At 31.7% G+C, this 26,009-nt stretch overlaps 1 protein-coding gene across 3 annotated transcripts in view; it reads left to right on the top strand.

Moving 5' to 3' along the window:
- Positions 1 to 26,009, top strand: part of LOC126744181 (arf-GAP domain and FG repeat-containing protein 1) — a 144,390-nt gene that overhangs the window by 58,012 nt on the left and 60,369 nt on the right. For all 3 annotated transcript variants that reach the window (XM_050451539.1, XM_050451540.1, XM_050451541.1), the window contains exon 2: positions 20,245 to 20,442. In XM_050451539.1, coding sequence (XP_050307496.1) covers positions 20,245 to 20,442 — 198 coding nt within the window. The remainder of the gene's footprint in view (positions 1 to 20,244; positions 20,443 to 26,009) is intronic.

The following is a 26,009-nucleotide window of genomic DNA, read 5'->3' on the forward strand; positions in this document are numbered from 1 at the left end:
TTATTTTAATTTTAATCTGATTCTGAATGTCACTGACAGTCGCTAAGTTGCCAATAAGAAGAATATTAGATTTCAGGGGATTAATCTTGAGCATATGTTTTAATGATATAAGAGACACTGCTTTTAGATCTTAATTAATTTTATTTTTGGAACTTTTAATTCATGGGCTAAAAATGAAAAATAAAGTTGTTTATCATCCGCATATAGATGCTACTTACAATGTCGCAGTACTAAGTAAAATCGGCACGTGTATATTGTAAATAAAAGAGGGCCCAGAATACTGCCTTGTGGAAGGCCGCATGCCACTTCAAGAGCCTCTGACATTTCACCATCAATTTTAACTCTCTGAAATCTGTCAATTAGAAATGATTTTAAAAGGTTCACTGCTACCTTACTGAACCCTACACCTTTACTATAACTTACTTAACCCTTACTATAGTCTATAATTATAGTCTAATATCAAGGCCGTGACTTTACCCTTGTCACGTTCAGCAATATTGTCATCAACTACGTCAGTCATAGCTGAAGCACAACTGTAACCCGCCCTAAAACCAGATTGCTTAGAAGGCAAAATTAAATTGCTCTCTAAAAAGTGACGCTTGATTTGATGTTCCAGAATTCGTTCTAGTACTTTGGAAAGGGTGGGTAAAATACCTATTGAACTAAAGTGGCCGAATTCATAAGGGTTTGAGATTTTAGGTAAAGGCGTAACAAATGCCTCGTTCCAAATTTTAAAGAAGAATTTTTGTGTTATGCACTTATTAACTATATGGGACAACAAAGCTGAATAAGAGAAATATTTAAATTGTCTACTCCAAAGGCCTTAATTGAACTTTTTAGAGACTCTTCGACATTTTCAAAATTAAATATGTTCTCCGTAACACTGTTATTTGTTTAAAATTGTAAAAGTTCATGATAGTTTGCATTTATTGGATTATTACCACCACTAGCAAAATACTGACCAAAGTCATTAACGTTTTTCATATTATCAGGAATTTGTTGATTATTAATAATTGGTTTTAATTTATTTAATTCTTGCCATTTCTCCTTACTACTAAAACCTTGAATTTTTATTTTATTCTATGCTCGCTTTTCAGCTTTTTTTATTTAAATTGCAGCGTCTCGCCTCTACTCCCATAATTTCTATTTGTTTGTTAAAAGCTGTAGTTCTCTTATATTCTTAGTTTTTTTGTTTATTGTAGATTTTTTATTGTTTTTTCTTAAGGCGTTTTAAAAGTTGTATGTTTAGGTCTAGTTTTATTTTTTGACATTATCCGATACTTATTTGTATGAGTGTATGGAAATAAATATTTGAGTATTGACTAAATATGTATCAGGTAAATATTTTTTGACGACGTCACTAGTAAAAATTCCCTGTGTCGAGCGGCGTTGCTGCGTTTTCTCTAATATTAGTTAGCTGTATTCATTTAACTTTGAATATTGACTATTTTAAAGAGTTTTGTCCCTGTCAAAATAAGTGACAAATTTGTATGACATTATAAAGTGTTTTTTTTTGCCATTTCTACATAAGCACCATTGCATCAGCGATGTTACAAGCAAACAAACTGCACATAGTATCACGGCAATGTTAATTCTAGCCTTTCAATGTTTTTAGAGTTAAACATTCAATATGTGATTCTTTGATATAAACTGAACATTCTGGCCCTAATTGCACTGACAAAAATAATCTTCAATACATTATGTTCATTCTACGTAATCATAACAAAGGAAATTTGTGGCAAGAGAACAAAAATACTGCACGCCAACATTTAAGTATAAATTTTACTTTCTAATTATTTTTCCACTGCCACACGCGGGTTTCCCACATATACTTTACATATAAAAAGAATATTTGAATAAACAAACTATCGTTTCTACGCGCTCCTCTCTACATCAACATTGTCCGAAATAATCACGATATTATCATTCATATCATCATCGTTCGGCGCAGCCTGGCACGGCCTTGAACGGATCAAGCATCGGGAAGTGGCGTCGGGTCGATCACTGGGTGTTATCTTCTTCATGGCCATTTCCCTAGTACTTCTTACTGTACTCTTCATTCACCATTTTACCTATCGACCGTAAATCGGCGGTGAGATGTTCGGTTTTGTACATTTCACCGCCGGTTGACGACCTAATAAAGTCATTCGTGACCCTGTGATTAGGCGGTATTAACCGACTTACTGAGTTCGTTATGATAAGTGAATGCTTACATGGACATAAACAAAGAAACCTTATTATCAGTGACTAAAAATTTGATGCTGATAATTCAGTAAATTTGTATTTTATCATTGCCTAGATAGTTGGGAGAGCGTTAGAAGTTCGATCACAGGTTTAATTCAGCAGATATTTTATTTTCATGTAGTGAACTTAGCCTTGATCTTATCTTTTCGGCCTTCTTTTTTTTAGGTGTTTCCAACTTTTAATTTTGACTCTAGTAGTATCACTAAATGAAATAATGCGATTAAGCTTTTGCCAAATCAAAGGTTAAGTTCCTAGTAACAGATAAAACATTCAACTATTTATACGATAATAAACTGATTTTTGTGCATTTTGAACATAAGAATCGAAAGGAAAGCAGTGATTCAAGACAATATTTGTGAAAATATCCGTTACTAAGTGTAAACCTACTAACTGTAGGGGCCGTTGCACTGAAAGTGGCGTCAGACGTTTCGACAGTCTGTTTTGCTTTAAATGTTGTTCCCGATATTGATTTTATGTTAATTGCCATACTTTGACGTGTTTCGTCGTTTTTATTTTAAAAATAAAGTTCAAGTGCAACTGCATCTCTTTATATCGGGAAATATCGAGTTACTCCCTGTTCCTCTTTTTTAAATTTGGGCGTGGCTTATATTTATCTGGTAAAACTGACGGTGGTTAAGGAATATAGGTCACTGCTAAATTCAAAAACGAAAATAGCGGTGCTTTAAAATTTGCCTTATAATAAACTTATATCGTAAGTAAAGGTTATTTTTTCTGATTTTTTTCCACAAATGTTGGTAACTAACTAAAATTCTAATCTATTAATAGATTTTATGTGCAATCTAAAACCGTTGGTATTTTATAGCATGTCAAAAATGCATTAAAAGAAAGTTGCCCAATACACTTGTATTAATATATCTTATAAAGATGGCAACAAAGATAAATACATGACCTTATACATAAAATAACCAAAGGCTTCAATGTGAGGAAATAGAACTACTAGAATATAATTTTTACAGCTTTCGCACGCACAAAAATATAAAGGAAATGGCTGGATGTAACAAGGTCGAGACTACTAGTAATATTATCAGTGATACAAATGGGAATTTAATAACTGAGATTGTGCTGATATTGAGAAATATTATATTCCTTGGAGACCATGAAATCCAGTAAGACCAGGTCAGATACCCATAGAACTTATTACATAATTACATCATCATCAATGATGTAATTGATATTTTTCTGAACATCTTCCACCGTATTTATGATATTTATGATGCAACGTAAGGCTGTAACAGTTCTTGCAGGCCTTGGGTTTAGAGACGAATGTAGCCTATGGGACTCTGGGAATTCTTACTGTATCCTCATTGTATATCCTTGAGAACCTTATGTTTGTTAAGAGGCATGGGGAGCACTAGGAGGTGTCAGACTGGTTCAGGGTATTGAGAAATTAAATTTTACAACAAATTGCCATGTAACATAAAATATCTTCCCACAACTCAATTTAAAAGTTAAGGACATTTCAGTAAGAAATGTATTTTATAGTAGTGAAGAATATCTGAAATCTCAATTTTAATCTGTTTGTTTTTTTTTTTTGAGAAATTTCTAAACAATGGTTATCATCCACTTTTATATTCATATGAAAGAAACCGAATTCATTCTCTTGAATTCGGTTTCTCAGATTACCTAAGATCGGCTCAGATTACCTAACCATCTAACGAAGTTGTTCTTTTAAAGATTATTAAAGTCTGTATCGATATAAACCAAGAGGTGTATGCAGGTTATATCGATTTCGGGAAAGCCTTTGACAAAGTGAAACATGACAAGTTACATCAGCTACTCCTTATCAAAAGTATTAATTTCAACAACGTCAGGATAATTACTAATCTCTATTGGAACCAAAAAGCTAATACAATGGTAGAATAACAACTAATAGAAGAAATGGAGATTCGTCGTAATGTGAAATAAGGTAAGGAAATAAGTATAAATGGAGAAGTAATTAATGTTGTGATGAGCTGATAATAAAGGGTGATTCAAATTGAGCTTCCACATTAAAAATATTAAAAAAAAAAGAAGAAATTAAAAATTATAGAAAAATATTTATTTTCCCCTTGAAGGTAGTTAATTACAATTATGTATGAAAGATGACATCATGTAAATGACCGCCGCGGCTCATGTGGCATGACGTAATCCGTTTGGAGAAATTTTCGACTACTCTGTGGCACAAATCAGGACCTATGTTGGTAATTTCGCGTCTAATCTCTTGTTTCAGCTCCGCAATGGTGTTCGGGTTATTCTTGTAGACTTTGCTCTTAAGATAGCCCCATAGAAAATAATCTAAGGGAGTTAAATCACAGGATCGCGGCGGCCAATTGATATCACCGTTACGTGAAATAACGCGACCTGGAAACTTGCCGCGCAGTACTTGGATCGTTTCTCCTGATGTGTGACAGGTGGCACCGTCCTGTTGAAACCAGAGATCTTCGATGTCCATATCTTCCAACTGTTCCCAGAAAAATTCTGTTATGATGTTCCGATAGCGAACGCCATTAACCGTAACAGCGTTCTCCGCATGATCCTCGAAGAAAAATGGACCAATTACGCCTCCGGACCAAAAGGCACACCAAACAGTCACCTTTTGAGGATGCATTTTCACTTCAACAATCTGTCTTGGATTTTCTAATCCCCAAATACGGCAATTGTGAGTATTTACGAAGCCCCCAAGGTGAAAATGTGCCTCATCGCTAAAGATTATTTTCATTGGAAAATTTGCCCCTTGTTCTCTTATCCATTCGGCAAATACACGGCGCTGTTGATGGTCCCTAGGCTTCAATTCCTGCGTTATTTGGACTCTGTATGGGTGTAACTGCAAATCTTTTGTTAAAATCCGCTGTGTAGTGGAATATGTAAGGTCCAGTTGCTGCGATCGATGACGAATCGATGTTCTTGGATTTTCGTTCACACTTTCGGCAACAATAGCAATATTGTGTTCCGACCGACCTTTACGAGCATGCCTAGGAGTTTTGATGTTAGCGACGGATCCAGTTTGCTCGAATTTTTGTACCAAATTCCAAATTGTCTTCTCACAAGGCCGATTTTGTGCGCCAAAAAATTCACGTAAAGCACGAAATGTATTTTTCCTTGATCGGCCGTTTTCATAATAGGCTTGGATAATTTTAACACGTTGTTCGGTCGTATATTGCTCCATGACTGTTTTGTTTATATTTTGACGTTAGAAATGTCACGTTGCCGTTGACAAATTCAGTAGCGAAGTAGTAACATAATTATGGAGAAACTATAAGCTCTTGAAATATGGTGCTACTGTAGATTATGGCTTATTCCTCGGACCAATAAAATTACTAATTACAAACTCCTGAACCTGATGCACAAGGAGTGCGAAATCATTAACACCATAAAAAAAGAAAGACTTAATAGCTAGGTCATATAATGAGACGACATAAATACACACACTCCCAACTGATGTTCAAGGAAAGATTAGTGGAAAGGGAAGCATTGGCAAACGCCTGGTGTTCTGGCTAAAGAACTTAAGAGAATTGTTTAATTGTAGCGATGTTTAACTATTCAGAACTACAGCCTTAGAACATTGAAAGGCTAAAATTAGCATTACCGTGAAACTATGGGCAGTTTGTTTGCTTGCAACATCTCTGATGCAACGATGCCAAATGTTTATGGAGAAATGGCAAAAAAACACACTTTATAATATCATAGAAATTTTACAGTTATACTTATTTTGACAGCCACAAAACAGTACTATTCCTCTTTAATAAAATATGAAGCATTTTTTTTCATAATATATGATAATATTCTCTATACAGTCAATTTTCAAAGTTAAATGAATGAATAAAGTATATTAGAGAAAAAGGCAACAACTTCGCAACGCCGCTCGATCGCATTGTTGATTCCATCGACACAAGTAATCTTTACCAGTGACGTCGTCAAAAAATATTTATATGATAAATATTTATTATAATAGGTTATGCTTTAAATTATAAACATTATTACCGTTTATGAACTCTATGCGTTTTTTTAACGCATTTCATTAGAGTAAAGGTACTTATCTAATAAAAAGCAAGTTTTTACTATCGTGACAGTTCACAAAAGCACTGAAATGACTCAACCTTTTTCCTTTTTCAACTAAAGAAAAAACACAGAACTGCACAGATGCTGAATGTAAACACAAAGCCGTTTGTCAAGATGACATCAGATGTGTCTGCGGTATTGCCATTTCAAATTTTTTAGAAGCGGTTTTAGAAATAAGAATGTTAATTTTTTTTTTTTTGCTTTGAAGATGTTATTTTTGCGCTAAGAATAACATATATTTATTTTTATTTTTAATCCAAAATCTAACATCAGTAAGTTAAAGGAACATTATTATATACTTGTTGATATATAGCTGAAAATTTCTTCTTTTGAAAATGCGTGTAAACTTGACTACAGAGGATCGATGAATATGTTTGTAAACAAAACACCCTCCTTGCCCCTGTGCACATGTTGATCTCAAACAAAGTTGTTATTTACTAATTCTAGCCTTTTAATGTTCTAAGGCTGCAGTCAATAAGATCGAATTACTGTGATGATAGCAAACTACCTAGAAAATGCGCTACAATAATAAATATATCTTAAACCTATAACCTTGGGTTAAGGGCATTAGAGTTAAATAAAAAAAAAATAAAAAAAAACCTAATTATAAATTATAAAAAGAATGAAACAAGAATTCTAGCGTAATTCGGTCTCTCAGAGGCCAAATATCAGATTTCTCTTAAATATCTAGGATGACATTATTTTGGAATAAATTTCATGAAATTTAGTGTTGTTGAATTGAATATTTTGATAAATGTGAAGGGTTTATCAAAAAACTAATTAAAAAATGGAAATTTTATGCAAAAATTTTATATTTAAGTGAAATTTTAAAGAATTGGTTTTAACATTTTGAAATTTTTTTGTCGCTATAAATTAAAATAGAACAGCAATAAAAATTTGATGAACTTTTTATCAGCAAAAAACGAGTTATGAGATTAATTTTCGCCTTTTAGTACATTTCCTGTAAACGCGGTACACTTTTAGATGTTTTTTCCAAGGAAATAAGAATCAAAATTGTTGAAAGAAAAGTTGAAAAAAAAAGTTGCCTAGCTTTTTCTGCTTTTTTGGTAAATATGTTTTTTGAGCTGCTAATTACTCATTTATGTTGATGCCGAAATCCTGGTAAAGATAACTGTTAATATACACTGTTTTAAGTAAAAACTTGTATACTTCCTTATTTTATTTTATTTTATTTAGGCTTATAGTTTTCTAATAAAAATTACAGCGTCAATTTACAAAGTAGCGGACGCGTGATATCTTTGCAGTGTTTGATGTGCAGTTTTAAAAATTTGAATTATATTGCTGGTCAAAGAGGCATCAAAGCAAAGTTTTCAAATACCGTTTTTTGAGTAACCTAACAACCTAAAACCTTGGATTACGGCCAGTCCCGTTGAGTGCCTGCATATACCATGTATCGCAATCCTTGCACGTTTCAATTATTTTCTAAACTGAATTTACTTAAATTCATTTCGAGCTTTATTTTTTATTCAAAATAGACCTTCACTTGTCACTTACTAATCAATTGAATGTACTATTTGTAAGGATGTTTTTAAATCGATATACATATTAGTATTATTATTTTTTTAAGAAGAAACTGTATCTAAGAAAAACATAACAGTACTGCTATATGACTATTAAAAAATGTAATTAGTAAAAAAAGCGAAATTCCCGAGGAAATTCCAATGATTTACTCCGTTATTCCAATGTAATTAACAAATAAAATAAGTGAAATGAAAAATTTAAATTCAGCGACAATATCTCCGAAACTAAGTTATTGAAATACTAAATACAAAATAACTAATGAGTTATTGAAAAGCTTTTTTTTAGTTAATAAATGCAGGTACACATAAAAAAAGGCAAAAATTTCAAAATATAATGCTTCATTTTAAATAGAAAAGTTGATGCAATTATTTTCTCTCTCTAACTAATTATACACGGTGGACATGATAGACAATTGGCAGATTTCTATGGTTATTCATGTTTGTTTAGTGAAATGACCAATTTTATCAAAAATACAACAATAAATAGAATTCTTTAGCTGTGTGAAAAACAAATTGAATCGGATCCAATTAAAGGTAAATTTTGATAATGGCCATTTTGATACTTTTTATGCCTAGTTGTTCGAATCATGGAGAAAAAATACATCTCTTAGAAAAACTAAAGGCTCGACGTTATGTTAATCCTCTTCTTCGGTGGATATCTGAGTTTGTGAGAGGGAGAACTCAAATGGTCAATCTTGCAGGCTCATTATCCGATGAAATATGTGGACCATCAGGCGTACCACAAGGTTCTCATTGTGGCCCTGTTTTGTTTTGCCTCTTCTTTATTAATTTGGTGAAAAATCTCAAAAATTTCAGTGTTACTTATGTTTACGGATGATGTCAAAATCTTTAGGAGTCCTTGAATGTTGCTGTTCTTCTACAAAAGGATCTTCAATAATTTTTTAATAAACTTCCAATTAGCCCTAAATCAGAAGTTTCTGACTTGACAATCTGGATGGACCCAAAGTTTTATCATTTGAAAATCACATCATTAACAGGGTAAAATGAAGATGCTTGGTTTCATTCAGAGGTCAAGTGAAGTGAAAAAGTCCAAAATAAATATTTGAGAATTACTGCATTTAGAAATGGATACCATAGAGACAAATGCAATTATTAGTGGATAAGGGTTAGTCTAAATTTGCCTACACTAGAATCAAGAAGAATTGCACTAGATCATTGTTCTACACAAAGTAATAAATGTTGCTATAGACTGTCCCGTAAAAGTGACTGGTTGTCACTTTTTAAACTTAAAATTTCTTTTCGAAATAGTAGACAATCTGAAACTTAATCTGAAACATAAATGAACCAACTTCGCAACTAGTTCGCAGTGCTAGTGGTCTACTAGATAAATAAATCTGCTTTTGTGTGATATTTTTTACTTTGGATACAACCTATTATATTTTCATAACTACAATGTAAATGGATTCCATTGATAAATAACTAAAAACGAAAAATAACTACATATAATGTAACATATAACATATATTGTCATCACATTTTAAAGATATCGCCTGACTTATAACATTGACAGTCGTTTCAGACAAAAAGCTTATTTTGGTTACTTTCCACTCAAATTAAAATCAGTCACAACATTAATTGACATTCTCTACTTTCTCTTCTTTAATAATGTCAACGGCTCTCATCATTACAATGCTGTATAACACAAATTCTCATAGGTTTTAATAATAATTTAATTAGCTAAACCTAATTCATTGACTTGAGAATCCGAATAAGCCTTTTATCAAAGAAAACAACGCACTAATAAACCATTTTCTATTATTAAATTTGATGAAGCCTTGAACAAGTAAAATCTAATTATGGCCAGACTTGCTAATTAGTCTTACTTACACTGTCATCGTTTGGTGCGGTTCTGATGAAAAATCGCTCTTTAGAATATTAAAGAAAATTATAGATTCCTTTGTTATTTTATGGAAATTTCAAGGCTCGTCGTGGCATTTATAATCGAGTTATCGTAAAAAAGGTTTATTTGTAGAGAAAATGGAATATTGGAAAATGGAAGTATTGTCTTATTTAGAAGGTCGTAAAAATTAACACTGATCACTTAAGTGAACCTTGAGAATAAGTTGTTAAAAGTGTCATAAAAATTAAAACGATTTAATCAATGACGTCCAGATTTACTGTATTTTATGATTACTTAATTTTACATATAAACATAATTTATTTTGTTCCAAGAAGATTTTATTTTGTTTATAAACAGCGGCTCGAATCGTGGAATTGATTTGCACGAAAATGAAACATCGTTATCATAATATTACCATCAGTGGCCCATATTTCTCATAATTATTTATTTTTTCCAAACGCATTAAAATTAACGGCGAGATAATTAGTTACTCTCAAATTCATTTAGATATGGGATTTCGGAAGGACATCATTATTTTTGTTTATTGTGGGCATTTTTATCTTTCTTTTTTGGGAAATTTTTAATTTGATATAATTCCCGGTAGTGATTAGTTTTGTTGTTATTAAAAACTCGTTGAACATAAAAATATTGTGGTAGGATAATTTTCGGATTACTTCGACCTTATACGTAATATAGATACTGCTGGTTGGCCCGTCAGCTTTAAAAATGTCGACACATAAGAGGATGAAGGATAGCGGAGAATGGCACAATAGCTACGCTTACAACGCGCGGATCTATTAGGTCCATGAATCAAATTATACAGGGTGTCTACTATAGAAACCGCCAAACTTTAAGAGGTGATTATACAAGTCATTTGCAACAAAAAGTTGTTACAAAAGTTGTTAGTTCTTCTGGTATTTACCTAACATTTTTTGATTTTAGCAAATTTCTTTGTTTTTTTCATATAAACAAGAATATCTCCGTTATCCTTACCACCACATAATAGATATACCATCTGAAAGAGAATTAAATTTGCTATAAGATGGGTAGGTATATTTAAGTTTTTGAGTAATTTTTTATACTTGGTGTTATCAGAAATTAAATGTAACATTTGGGAAATGTACAAAATTAGTGGTATCTTCTTCGTTGTAGTTTTTCTAAAATTTGGTAAATAGGGACAGTTTTTTTTCAGCAAAAACTACTGCATTTAATATGCTTTCCAATAATATACTTACTTTTGTGATAGCTATTTGTTTTCACAGCAATATCATGGGCAAAAGAAAGAAAACCACAAATATTGAACATTTTCAAATTTTATATTTCTTGATTGGCCAAAATTAAAAAATCAAAATTTCATTAAACAAACCTAAAACTATAACAATTGTTCAAAATGTCTTCCCTCTTGTTCAATACATTTGATGTATCTTCTTCTGACACTATCAACAATCCGTTCAAGTTCAATGCGTTTTTGTCGCATTTCATTGCAACACACACTAATTCGATTAATTAGTTCGTCTCGAGTATTAATGTTAATACTATAAACATTAGATTTTAATGTGCCCTAATATAAAAATAATAAGAAAAATTTTTGGAGCAACGCTCTAACAAGAAGATCTTAAATATTTGAATTGGGATAACGTGCAAGTTTTTAATAAGAGAGACTTTTTAGACCTATTTGCCGAGCTTCCACTCCTACTACTACTAGCTTCAAAAAACCTTATCTACTTGAAGATTGGCTGGAACAAGTCATAAGTTACTTGTATTTATAACCAAAATTCGTTTTGAAGAAGAAGTCTTACTGCATTTGACGACTGCAACAACATCAGAAATATCTGGGCTCACTCATCAGTTGCTAAACGTTTCAATGAATGCTGAGCGTCCAAAAAGATTTTTAGACAAAAAAACAAAAAAACCTCGTCCTGTTTTCACCGGAAATTTTAAAGAGATGTATCGCCTCGTTTTGTTCAACTGGATTTTTTCAAACCTTGCATGTAAAATCTGCGAGTTTTTTTTACTCAGATACAATTGAAATTATGTTCTTTTTAAAAAGTAGAAAAAATGGATCTAATTTCAAGAGTTCTTCAACCAGCAGAAATACAACCAGAAATAGTAATGTAATCGTACTTGCTGCTAAACCTATTTCACGAGCCTTATTTACTTTAGCTCCGTTGTCAATCACAGAACACAAATACATCGAGAAGTGTGGGTTGCCGTGTTAACGCGAAGAAATTTCGGCCCTCTACTGACGGTGCAGTAATTCGAACTAATTTTGATATTTGTAAGCCATAACCATTGGCAACCTGTTTAACCAATCAGATCAAAGAAATCAGTCAGATCAGATGAAAGAAGGCGTGGTCATGGCACCAAATTTGAATATAGCGCGGGAAATTCTAAGATGGGCTCAACTTAAGAAAACTACTAAATGTCACAACCTGCGGGTACTCCACTCCATTAAAACAGATTGTTACCAGTACCTGTTCTTTCACATTTCCTTTTTATATTTCTTATGTTACAAAAAAATATAAAAAGAATTTGCATAAAAAGAAACAAATTTCCCATATACAAATCTATTTTAGGCAAGAGCAAAACACCAGCTGACTGTATAGTATGAGCTGACGAATATAACTACAAATACAGTAGTTCCAGAAAATTGCCCACCAATACAAACATTTGTTGCTGGAAATTTTAGTAAAACATTTCTCGAAGAATTTTTTAGTAGCAGTTTTTCTCGGCCAGGAAAATTTTGAGCCTTTTCTTAAAAACAAATATATTTTGGGCATTTCTTATATTATGGTGCAAGTGATTATAAATCTTACAACCAATGTATACTCTAAAAATCAACAATAATTAATATAAAAATCCTATAGATAGGCCATATACACCAATTAACAAATTGCTGGTTCAGGTAAAAAAATTGAAGATGTAAAAGCTGGAAAGTTGTACATGAAATAATAAAATACAGAACAGTAAAAGACACTATACAGGGTGACCCAATAAGACTGTTCCTCGGCCATATCTCGGGAACTGTTCGTAAAAAAAATTTTTAAAAAAAAAATTATTAGGTAAATCGGTCATGAAAAATCGTTGGAAAATATTTTCAAGTTCTAAAAATTACCACCAGAGGGCGTAATTGCCATCTTAAATTTTAAAATTGCATTTTTCTTTAAATTTCGCATAACAACCAAATTTTTTTTTTTACATTTTTAAAGAGAACCAGGTTATCTATGATTTTCGTAAAATAAAAAAATCAGCCATTTCAAAAACAAAGATGGTGGAGCGCGTTCAGTTGTTTTTGCAATAACTTGCTTTAACTTCTTAACGGTTTGACCGATTTTAACAAATTTGGTATCGTTGAAAAGAGCATTCCTTGGGCAATAAGAATCAACCAAAATATAGTTGATTTAGTTGAATCCTTTTCCGCCTGGGGCCTAGCTTTGACACCATCACCCAAAATCCTAAAAAAATCAAAAAAATCAAATGGAATGATATGACTTTTTCTTTATGAAAAAGTAGCCAAATAACATCCAAAGAGGCCAGTGAAAACCGTTTGTCAAAATGTCTTTCCTAACCGCAAATATTGGGAAAATAAGGAAAAAAAACGCATCCCGAACGTAATAAGTCACTTTAATATTATAGGTAGGCCTTGGAAAATGAAACAAATGAAACATGATGCATTATAAAATAATAACAGCTGTCATTTGCTGTGTTGTTGTCATTGTTATTGTCATTATTCTGCTGTGTTACATTCAGAAAGTGTAGTTATTTGAATTTTGAATCTTTTCTGCAATGCCGATTTCTAACCAAGAAGCATTTAATATGCTGGCGATATATTTTGAGTGTTTGCAAAATGCGACCATCGCTGCCCGCGCCTTCTATTTGCGCTATCCGAATCGACCACGATACCATCGCCGCGTGTTTGTGCGTTTGGCCCAGCGCCTGTTAACAACAGGTAGCATCCATAGACCTGCCCTGATTAGAAATAGGCAAAATAACGAACAAAATGTAGTTAATGTCCTGGCATCTGTAGAAATCAATCCCCAAATTAGTACTAGAGAGATTTCTCGAGACTTGGGTATTCCTCAAAGTACGGTTCACCGCATTCTTCGAACCCATAGGTATGTAACCTGCTAAATATCATATCTTAGGGTTTTTTTTTACATTTCTTGCTATTTTAGGCTACATCCCTACCATATCAACTTACACCAAGCCCTTTCTCCTCCGGATTTCGACCAAAGGCTAGATTTTTGCCACTGGCTATTAAGCATGATAGCAGAAAGTCCTCAATTTCTTTCAACTGTGTTGTGGACTGACGAAGCCACCTTCAATAGCAATGGGCACTTAAACTTACATAATATGCACTTTTGGGCCCGAAATAATCCGCGCTGGCTTGGACAAGTTCAGCATCAAGGGAGATATAGTGTAAATGTTTGGTGTGGGATAATTGGAGGGCGGGTTGTTGGTCCATATATTTTGGACGGCGCATTAAATGGTCTAACATACCTACATTTCTTAGAAAATGTTCTTCCAATTTTAATGGAAGATATTGCGCTGAACGTCCGCCAAAATATGTTTTTCCAGCATGATGGTTGCCCCGCCCATTATGCTCTTGCTGTTCGCCAGTATTTAGATGCCACCTTCCCTGACCGTTGGATCGGAAGAGGAAGCCTATTCCCTTGGGCGCCAAGGCAAGTATTTAACACAAGAATCTTTAGACGTTGCCTATTTGGAATGATTCTGTTTATAATTGCACACGTATGAAACTTAATGAATATTTCTAGGTCTCCCGATTTAACCTGCCTTGATTTTTATCTCTGGGGAAGGATTAAGGATATAGTCTATGCAACAAGGCCAACTTCCCGCGAGGATATGATTGCAAGAATTAGGAATGCCATCTTAAATATCCTAATAGCTGAAATTCATCAGCGTCTTCAGATGTGCGTCCAAAATGACGGAGGCCATTTTGAACACCTGGGTCGCCATTAGATCACTTTTTTGTTCCTTTCATGTTTCATTTGTTTCATTTTCCAAGGCCTACCTATAATATTAAAGTGACTTATTACGTTCGGGATGCGTTTTTTTTCCTTATTTTCCCAATATTTGCGGTTTTCACTGGCCTCTTTGGATGTTATTTGGCTACTTTTTCATAAAGAAAAAGTCATATCATTCCATTTGATTTTTTTGATTTTTTTAGGATTTTGGGTGATGGTGTCAAAGCTAGCCCCCAGGCGGAAAAGGATTCAACTAAATCAACTATATTTTGGTTGATTCTTATTGCCCAAGGAATGCTCTTTTCAACGATACCAAATTTGTTAAAATCGGTCAAACCGTTAAGAAGTTAAAGCAAGTTATTGCAAAAACAACTGAACGCGCTCCACCATCTTTGTTTTTGAAATGGCTGATTTTTTTATTTTACGAAAATCATAGATAACCTGGTTCTCTTTAAAAATGTAAAAAAAAAAATTTGGTTGTTATGCGAAATTTAAAGAAAAATGCAATTTTAAAATTTAAGATGGCAATTACGCCCTCTGGTGGTAATTTTTAGAACTTTTAGAATATTTTCCAACGATTTTTCATGACCGATTTACCTAATAATTTTTTTTTTTTTAATTTTTTTTACGAGCAGTTCCCGAGATATGGCCGAGGAACAGTCTTATTGGGTCACCCTGTACATATGTAAGTGGAATATGTAAGGTTCAACTAGCTGTTACACACATTATATTTTATAGTAATAAATTACCCATTAACAACAACGTAATATAGAGTTGACTTGTTTTCAGTGTACTCATAGGACACTGGCATTTTAAGTTTTTTAAGACCTTGAATCATGAATACAAAAACATGAAATGTTTGGTTGGAGTTTTTACTCCGAGAACCTAAATCTTTAAACCCTAAAATTCTTTGACTGGATTTTTCATAGCAATTAAAAGCTAATGAACTCTTTAGTTACTTCATTAAGATTTTTATTAAGAGACATTAAAGAAGCAATATACACTCTTTCATTTTTCAGAAGTAACCTGAATTTAGATAACTTGCTCATTGTGGATTTATCGACATTACAGCAATTGCTATCTTTTGAAAGAACAGCATTAGTAAGAATGCCTTTTCTATTCTCTAAGTCCTAACAGAAAAGAATATTTATCAATAAAATTTGTTTAAATATTGAGAAAAGCCTGATAGTATTGATGGTAAAATAAGGAATAATTGATGGTAAATTAATACATTTTGAAAACAAAGACCGGTTAACTTTCATGTTTTTTCCCCATTCCAAATTCTACACCCTGATTCCACAAAAAATATAACTTGAAACTAGTCAAAGTGTGAAACGACAAACAGAGGCATAGGCATATTTATTATTTGTTTTGTGCAACACGTCTTTATGAGACTTTATGAAGTTTAAGTTATTTACATTGTCTGAAAAATAGTACGCCAATGGAGCGGCTATGTTTACCTCCCGTCTCACCTATAATACCCCTAAGCTTCAGATAACTTTGCCGAACTATAGGTGCTTCACTAATATTTGAAGAAATTGCAGTTTTTACTGCATAGTGTACTCGGATTTGAGGCGTGTATTTGACAGCTGGTAACGAGAGGGTGGTTTATATGCGCATCTCATTTTTATAAATACATCTAATCATACTTTGTTGTCATATCTAAGGAGGCTCCCGAAACACAAATAGCCCTTGCAAGTATTCATCAATGTTGTTATTTTCTTGAGAGGACATGTTATCAAAATACGATAAAATTGTACCCTGTGATGCTTTAGAAATATTTAAAAATCAAGAACTAACTGAATAACTGATGAAGGCACAGACCTGACTAGTGAAGCAATTTCTGTAGCTATAATAGGTATAAATATTTAGATATATAAATAGGTAATTAATAAATAGGTAATTAATAATAAATAGGTAAATAAATAAGTATATAATTAGGTAATATTGGTAGTATAAATATATAGGTATTTATAGGTATAAATATTCTCCCTGTCGCTCCTGAGAGGTAGTTTCAGTACCAGTAGTAAAATTATCTTCTAATACCTCGGTTGAACGTGACGTGGTGCTATTGTTACTACTGGAAAAATTTCTCTTTTAAGAATTTATACTACATTTTCAGGTATTTTGACACATCTTAGCAAAAGCTGGATTTGTCTACTATCATTTATTTTAAATGAGGTTTTACAATATGTACAGGTCTTATCATCAAGATCGTAATATCTTGAAACAACGCTCTTCGGCTTATCCATATTATTGGCACTGCAAAATAAACATCATGCATTTCGGAAAGAGGTCAACTTGAAAATATTTAGACTCACCAGTTCAAATATCACGTAACAAGGCAAAACAATTAGTTATTTAATATAAATCGCCCTGAACATTACCTTGGTTATGTTGACTAAACCCAGAAGACTATTTTTTGCGAGGTTATTGAAAGGAAAGGTTGATAGTATTAATTTTGCTTTTTAAATAAAAAAAAGAGTTGATTCAACCAGTCTATTTAAATCAATATATTGTTCTGTAACAGTTTACCCTTGATAATGGTTAAAGATATTTACCAGCCAAAACGTAATGCTTATTTTTTTTTTGAAATGATCGAAAATTTTTAGGTTTAAACAATTCTTAATTACAATCATTTTTGTGGTCTGGTCTACTTCAGAAACTATTTTTATTTAAACAATTGTTTCATTTAATCCACCAAAAGGCTTAAAGCATTTTAATAGAAAACAGGCAGCAATAACTTGACCGCGGTAATACCTATCAGCGCAAGTTAGTCTTAACATATTTATTAGAAATTCCACTTTAAATTTGCATAAAATTTCTGAAAAGTATCTAAATGTTGGTGGAATGAATTTTGAAAATATATTGTAAAAAATGTTTAATATTTTTTACTCGTTTAATTTGTTTCAATTTACTGAATAGTTAATTGTTTGCCGTTTTAAGAAAATTGAAATTTGTTAAAAGAAAATTTAAATAATAAGAACTTGATGCATTGTTACTTTATGTGAATTATTTAAGAAATAATTAAATGTTATGTCTAAAAAATTTAGATCTGATAAATTAAGATGTTTATTTGGTTCTTACTGTTCGAGCTTCATAGAACTAGATACACTCGTTATTTCTTTTATATACCTAGTTTCGACAAAAATATAATTTTTTAATCTGGTTTTCTGGTACATTTAGATATTTTCCAGAATTCTACCCTTCATTCTTAAGATCTGACTTCGAATTCACATACTCAAATGAAAAAGGTTCTACATAATTCTAGATCTGTCCAAAGTTCAGTCAATTTTACTAAGATAATAGTATTTTTTTTCTACTACTCAAGTCCATTACCTCTCTTAAAAAGTCCTCTACAGTTCGCTGTTGTAATGCAATGCAAAATTTAACAATTATTTTTATAACTGTATTTGTCCATTAATATAATTAATATTTAATAAAACAGGAGCTATTGTTTAATTTACTTTTGATTTTTAAAAGCGCTTACTGAAGTATCACAAATAAAAAATACAGAACCTTTAACGTCCTTTTTTAATCTTTGAGTGTCTTAAATAACTGCACTTATTTTTAATAAGGACGTTGATATCGCAGGCCCTTAAATTCTCATTATATTTGATAAAACATCTAATCATATGGAATTTTTTGAAAAATTGATACGTTTTTGGATTCTAATATCAAAATATAAATACAAAGGAAAACATAGATTATAAAAACAAGTTTGTTTATGTAAATATTAAGCTTCACTTATAGCAGTTTAAAACACGCCTACTCTTCCGTTTACGCGATTAAAATGGCGGGTCATTACCTACGTGTTTTTAATATTTAAGAAATTTATTTATATATCGTAAACTATTAAATTTAGATTATTAGTGTTATATATATTTGAAAAGGGAATTTTAAGGGCTACAAGAAAATGCAAAAAAATAAAATGCATTCCATTTAAAAAAAAAAAAAAAAAAAAAAAAAAAAAAATAATAATGAAGCACCCTGTATAAATTTAAATATCATGAGCATGTTAAGCGCTTAAAAGTGCTATAAGAAAGTCTTTACAGAAATCATTTATCTTTAAAAACACAACAGCCATAACCGAAAAACGAAAATGACCAAATTTCAGAAACGCCCTCTAGCGGCCAAACTGTTTGCCATAGCAAAATTTTATTTGCTTCAATAAACTTCTTTTAAAATTTGAGCCCGGAGAATGAAGGTCAAATTTTTTTTATCTCTAACAGGGACATGACTTCCTATAAGAAAACGTCTAAATTGGCCCACCCTGTACATGTTGTGCTGCTATTTTCTTTCTAATTATTTCGGTGTAATGGTATAAATTAATGCTTATTTTGGTATTCTTATGCTGTCGATTTTTTTACAAGGGGTCTAATACACCCTTTATAAGATTGAAAATAAAGTATTACGTTTTTTTTCTCCTCATTTCCACCATCACCAAAAAATTCAGTGTCTTTACAATTGTGGAAACTAGGTATATTTGTTAAAAAAAATGTAATAAAACACGACTATTCCAAGTATCGAATAATCAAAACTTCGTGGCATAGTGGCAGGGAAAAATATTTACATTGGAAGGAAAGTGTCGCAGGTCTAGGAGTTCAAATAAAACATTTTATTTCAGAAGAAATGCCGACGTTTCGCCCTATACTTAGGCCCTTTTCAGGGCTGGAAATGATACATACAGTTTGCAATTAAATAAACAAATAAATGAATAAATAAATTAAGACATTAAATAAAGAACACTATAAAACAGTCTTATTTGTTTATGTTTACATCATATTTTTATAGATTATAATTTACAGACAAAAAACGAGGAGAAAGCATGTATTCCATTCCCGAATATATACAGTTTCTTTTATACAGTGACCGCCTAAAGTAAGTTTCGAATAACACACCTTATCTCAAAACTCAAGTGTTTCCGAAATATTTATATTTAAATAACAAGAAAACAAATAAGTACGTCTATGCACATTACATCTTATGCGGAACTTTAGGCGGTCACTGTATAAAATTTCGAATACATTGAATTGTTTGAAATTGAAAAAAAATATATGACGTTGATGATGGTGTATAAAGAAATGAAACATGCAAAAATGAATTGCATGTTTCGTTAAATGTCATTTTTTTATTACACATTGTCTAACATCATCTATACTACTATGAATAATTATCTCGTTTGAAATATTGTTGGGTTTAGGGATCAATAATATAAAAGTCCAAGCCTATTTAAATTTACCGACGTTTCGCAAAATATATTTGCATCCTCAGGGGGAATTCAATATGTTGGACTTAAGTCAAAAAAAAATTAAAATTAACATATATACAGAAAGTCCAACATATCGAATTCGCCCTATATAAGGATGCAAATACATTTTGCGAATCGTCGGCAAATTTAAATCGGCTTGGACTTTTATTTTATTGATCCCTAAACCCAACAATATTCCAAACGATATAATCTTATTTGTTATTATCATTATTTATTATTATTATGATTATTATCATTAAATTAGAAGAAAATATATCTGATAATTGTTTTTTTTTCTAGACGAGGTATTACGCCACCACACCGAGTAAAATCGATATCGATGGCCACTTTCACACCAGAAGAAATCGATACCATCAAAAATAAAGGAAATGCCTACTGTAAAAAAGTATGGTTGGGACTTTACGAAGGTACACCGCCCACTTCTACAGACGAGCAAAGTGTTAGGGATTTTATGTTGGAAAAATACGAAAAAAAGAGGTAAATTTTCAATAGAACGTCACTTATCATAATGCGCCTACGCACAAATGAACTTCGATTCGAAAAAATGCAGATAAAACCTTCTGTGTATCAAATTTCCTTTCCAAAACAGATAATGAACGAATTGTGACGTAGATATTTGTCTAACAGACTATACAGTTACAGAGTTAATTTTTATAACAATATTAATCTGTCGAAATTCCAGTGAATTATGGTCTGCAAAATATAAATATAAAAGCGTTTCACGCACTAAAAAACCTCCAGTTTACGGTTTTAAGTGAAGAGAGTATAACTGTTAATTTGAAGCTCGGTTCAGTGATTTTTTTTGTTTAATCGCAGGTAGGGTTAGATTTTTTAATACGAAAATTGAAACTAATTTTTTGTGTATACTGTTAATTTTATTATATTATAGGGCATAGATTTTGATGAAGTTAATTTTTTTATTGATTTTGTGTTCTTAAATAGTAAATGTTTTGTAATTCTGTCAGGATATCATAAATCAACATAACTACACAAAATATATTAATAAATTATGACAAATAAATGATATAATATGGTTAAAATGTCAGGATTGGGGATTGGTGTTGATATAACAGTATATACCCGAAAAAAAAAGTATTTGTGAACAACTGAGTGTATATATCTTACCCTTTGAATGTAAATGTACAATGTTTTTGTGAATAATATATACAGGGTTATCCAAATTAAGTGTCTACTATTGGTAACTCTATTATTAGTGAAAATACAAAATTGTTTAAATTAGCAAACTAGAAACATTTTAAAAGCTGATAAAAATGAGTAGAAAAAAAACAATTGAGAATCGTATTTTTGAGTTTCAAAATAACGATAAATATTTTTAATTATTTGCAGTATTAAAATATTAAGACGGTTATAAAAACAAATTGCTAAACTGGACATCCTCGCAACTACTAGTAGAAGGCTTTGGAAAACAATGATAAAATCAATAAATGTTAAACATTAGTGTGTTTGTCAAATACTCGTTTATAAGCTTTATTGTGTCAGTTATTAATTTTAAGAAAAATTAAGTACATAAGAATTAAGAAGAAGTAAGAATTTTATTTAGTGTGCAGAAAATCCTCTTTGAGAGCAAGATAATACTACACTAGGACAACACAAATGCTTTTGCTAAAACAAGGACAAAAAAAGAATTCATAATAAACTACGGAAACCACGGAGGCCACGGAAATTGCAGTTATTGGTTATTTCGAAGCTTATCGTGAGATTTTAAAATCAGATATTCTCAAGGATTTTAAAAAAGTACAAATTTATTCCGTATAAGTACCAAACAGGAGATCCAGATAGAAGACCTGTTTTTTGCCATTGGCATCTTAAGTTCTGTCGCCAAAATGTAAATAACTTTCGTTACATTTTATGGACAGATGAATCAAATTTCTCAAATTATGGAATGTTTAATAGAAAACACTACCATTATTGGTCAAGAAAAAATCTTTTGTTAGTACATCCAAGAGGCCGTTTCAGTTTCAACGTTTGGTACGGTATAATTGGTTCAAAAATTGTTGGCCCGTTCTTTTAAGAGGGCACCCTAACTGGTGAAAGATATGTGGAATTTATAACCGAAATTTTGAAGAATTTCTTAGACGAATTGGATCTTATAAGTAGCCATTTTAGCAAGATGACGTGCATCTGAAGACTTGATCATTTTCTAAGTAATGATCGATGAATAGGAACATATTATGGCCCCATTCAGTGGCCTCCCAGATCGCCAAATCTAACTCTACTTGATTGCTTCTTGTGGGCTTACTTAAATTACCAAATTTACAAGCGAAGGTAGGATAACATCGATGCTTTAAACACTGCAATTAGGGAAAAGATAACCCAAATAAATGATAAAGGTAAAAATAAAAATAGATGAGCAGTTGAAAAACGTGAAAATGTATTGAAAAACAAGGTGGTGTTTTTGAGGTGATTGTTTTTGAGGTGATTGTGGTGATGATTCTAAGTTGATGTTAAAAATAAAGTTTTTAGATACAATTTAATTGTTTGCATTTGGATGTCATAACTTCATTAATTTGTAACTTAGAAGAAAAGTCATCATCAACTTTTTTGTTTAAAATTTGGTGTTTTAACTGAAAAACCTATAATAAACACGGATTTCCATTTAAAAAATGTTATTTTACTGAAAAACTAAAAAATACGATTCTCGATTTTATTCTTTCTTTCTCATTTTTACCAGCGTTAAAAATCCTTCTAGTTTGCTAATTTAAACAATTTTGTATTTTCACTAATTACAAAGTTACCAATGGTGGACACTCAATTTGGATAACTCTGTATTTACATTAAGGCCATTTATCAGAATAATGCAGTATACCTACATCAATGTAAAATAATTAATAACAGGCGGAGCTACCAGTTAGCACTAGTGCAAAATCGCCTATCACACTACAGGGTGTGCCAACAAGGTGTACGTCTAAGATAGCGCCTTAACTATACGAGGTAGAGCAAAAAGTTATACAGCAAAGTTGTAGGGTTGACAAAAACCTACAAACTAAAAATATTTTTATGTATACTGGGTGTGTCACAAAAAAGTTACTATAAAATATGATTTTTTTTTAAATGGTACGCCCTGTATATTATGGTACTAAAATGTGAGGCAAAAAGAGTACTTTACTTTGGTATAACGTTTTTAAATTTCCGTGCGGCGTTATTTGTTGCCTTTTAGAGGGTTCGTTTAAAAAATCATAATTAACTTAAAATTTATTCTGCGCCTATGAAACTTGTACCACAGTGTTAGTCTAGGGTACCTCCTCTAGGCTGACTATGATAATTTGTAATTTTTTAATACAGGGTATTTTTAAAGAATTTTCAAACTTGCTGAAATTAAATACGCAATATCTCAAATTTTTCAAATGGAACACCCTGTATATTTTTATCTAATTAAGTTTGTCCCTCAAATACCTTCATTTTTTATTTAATATGTCCTATAGCTAAACCAAGTACTTTTTGAAATATTTTAACTTTTCTGTAAAATACTATGCATAAAACGGGTATTCTTTAAGTTTTGATCAGGATTGTTTAGAAACATTGGTTTAAACGTCAAATAATAATTGTCAGATTATTAATTTTATGACAGCAGTAGACAAGATCAATGTTTTTTTGTCAAAAACCATTTTAGAAATTATTATCAGTGAGTTAGTTAATCGATTTTTAATTTTTATTGTTAATTTGGAATCAATATGAATTTTCCTCGTGAGGAATTTGTTGATAGGACATATGCCCTTGCAGCTGCTAAAAGAAATAGCCTTTTGGCATCTAGAATTTATGCGCAACTTTATCCTGAAGGGAGACATCCCCAAGCACAAGTGTTTCAAAAACTAAAAGAAAGATTTGAGAGAACAGGAAGTGTAATTTATGAAAAACATGAACGGGTGAAGCCAGTTACAAATGAGGAAAACAGCATGACAGTAGCTTTAAGTGTCGTTGAAGATCCTCATAAAAGCGTTAGGGAGCTTGCTAAAGAATTACCCTTTAGTGCAACATCAATATCTCGCATGCTTCGAAGCGAAAAATTCCATCCTTACCATATTCAATTGTTGCAGGAATTCCTTCCGCAGGATTGTGAAAGAAGAATGGCTTTCTGTCAGTGGGCGCAAAATAAGATTCGTCAGCCTGAATTTTTTAATTTTGTGCTTTTTTCGGATGAAGCTACATTTCATAAAAATGGCAGTGTTAATAAACATAATTTTCATTATTACGACACCAGCACTCCATTCTTCACCTGAGAAATTCATCATCAACATAGATGGTTGCTTAATGTTTGGGCAGGAATAATAGGACATTACTTTATCGGACCGCACTTTTTTAATGGACATCTTACAGGTGAAATGTATTTAAAGTTTTTACAAAACGATTTTAATGTCCTTCTACAAACGTTGCCTGACCATGTTCGAGATAAGATTTGGTTTCAGCATGACGGCGCTCCAGCTCATTATAGCCATGCTGTTAGAAATTTTTTAAATGAGCATTTTGATGACCGGTGGATAGGGAGAGGTTTTGACCAAACTAGATTTTTTCTTGTGGGGATATGTGAAGGAAAAAGTCTATCAAACAACTCCTACCACAAGTGAATAAAATTCGGGAGATTTTTCAAATAGTCACGCCAAGTATGTTGGAAAAGGTTAATGACTCATTCTCAAAAAGGGTAAGCGCTTGCTTACAATTAATAATTTTTCAAGTATGTAATAATAATAATAATTGTAGAAAAATTAATAATTCTAATTCTTCAATAATTTTTTCTAAGCAATCTTGATCAAAACTTAAAGAATACCCGTTTTATGCATAGTATTTTACAGAAAAGTTAAATATCTCAAAAAGTACTTGGTTTAGCTATAGGATATATTAAATAAAAAATGAAGGTATTTGAGGGACAAACTTAATTACATAAAAATATACAGGGTGTTCCATTTGAAAAATATGAGATATTGCGTATTTAATTTCAGCAAGTTCGAAAGTTCTTTAAAAACACCCTGTATAAAAAAATTTAAATTATTATAGTCAGCCTAGAGGAGGTACCCTAACAACTGGACTAACTGTGGTACAAGTTTCATAGGCGCAGAATAAATTTGAAGTTAATTATGATTTTTTAAACGAACCCTCTAAAAGCAAAAAATAATATAAAAAAATTAATTAGGTTGCAACGCCGCACGGAAATTTTAAAAACGTTATACCAAAGTAAAGTACTCTTTTTGCCTCACATTTTAGAACCATAATAAACAGGGCGTACCATTTAAAAAAAATTATATTTTATAGTAACTTTTTTGTGAGACACCCTGTATACATAAAAATATTTTTAGTTCGTTGGTTTTTGTCAACCCTACAACTTTGCTGTAGAACTTTTTGCTCTACCTCGTATAGTTAAGGCGCTATCTTAGCCGTACACCTTGTTGGCACACCCTGTATATGGTGATATCCCCTTACCGTTGTTTTACGTGCCAAGGCATCAGTCTACTACACAGCACGGAAGAATGCGCATATTGAATATTAATAAATTACTTAATAAACTTAATTTAGGTAAATTAATACTTTGTGAGAAACCTCATTTTGTAGTTTCTTGTAAATATTTGAAAGCACAAATATAAATACGAGACACAGAAACTACTTCTCACTAACAAGCTTACAGATTAACTGGGCCAAGAAAGAATTTCTTCAAAAGCTTTTTTATGAATACTGTGCTTATTAAGTGGCGTTATTAAGTTTGACCCTTAAAGAAAATACACTGAAGATTCATATTTGATCCCAATATCGGGTTCTATACTCTGTTTATGTCTCCTTTTTTCATTTAATTTTTCGTTTCTTAAAAAGTACATTTAATTCTCAGACTATTTATATTTATCGTATATTAATATTTGAAAGATTCTACGCTACCTACGGTGTTTGTGTCCAGTACTTGACACCCACAGGTAATGCCGTGGGCAGTGCCTTTGTGACAAATTAAAGAGATAAAATAATAAATATGAGATCATTATGACAATAAATTAAATAAGACAAATACTTGTGTTCGTAAATTGGTTCCCACCAACCCTGTTCAG

This window comes from Anthonomus grandis, chromosome 13 (genome assembly GCF_022605725.1).
Source record: "Anthonomus grandis grandis chromosome 13, icAntGran1.3, whole genome shotgun sequence".
Classification (NCBI taxonomy): domain Eukaryota; kingdom Metazoa; phylum Arthropoda; class Insecta; order Coleoptera; family Curculionidae; genus Anthonomus; species Anthonomus grandis.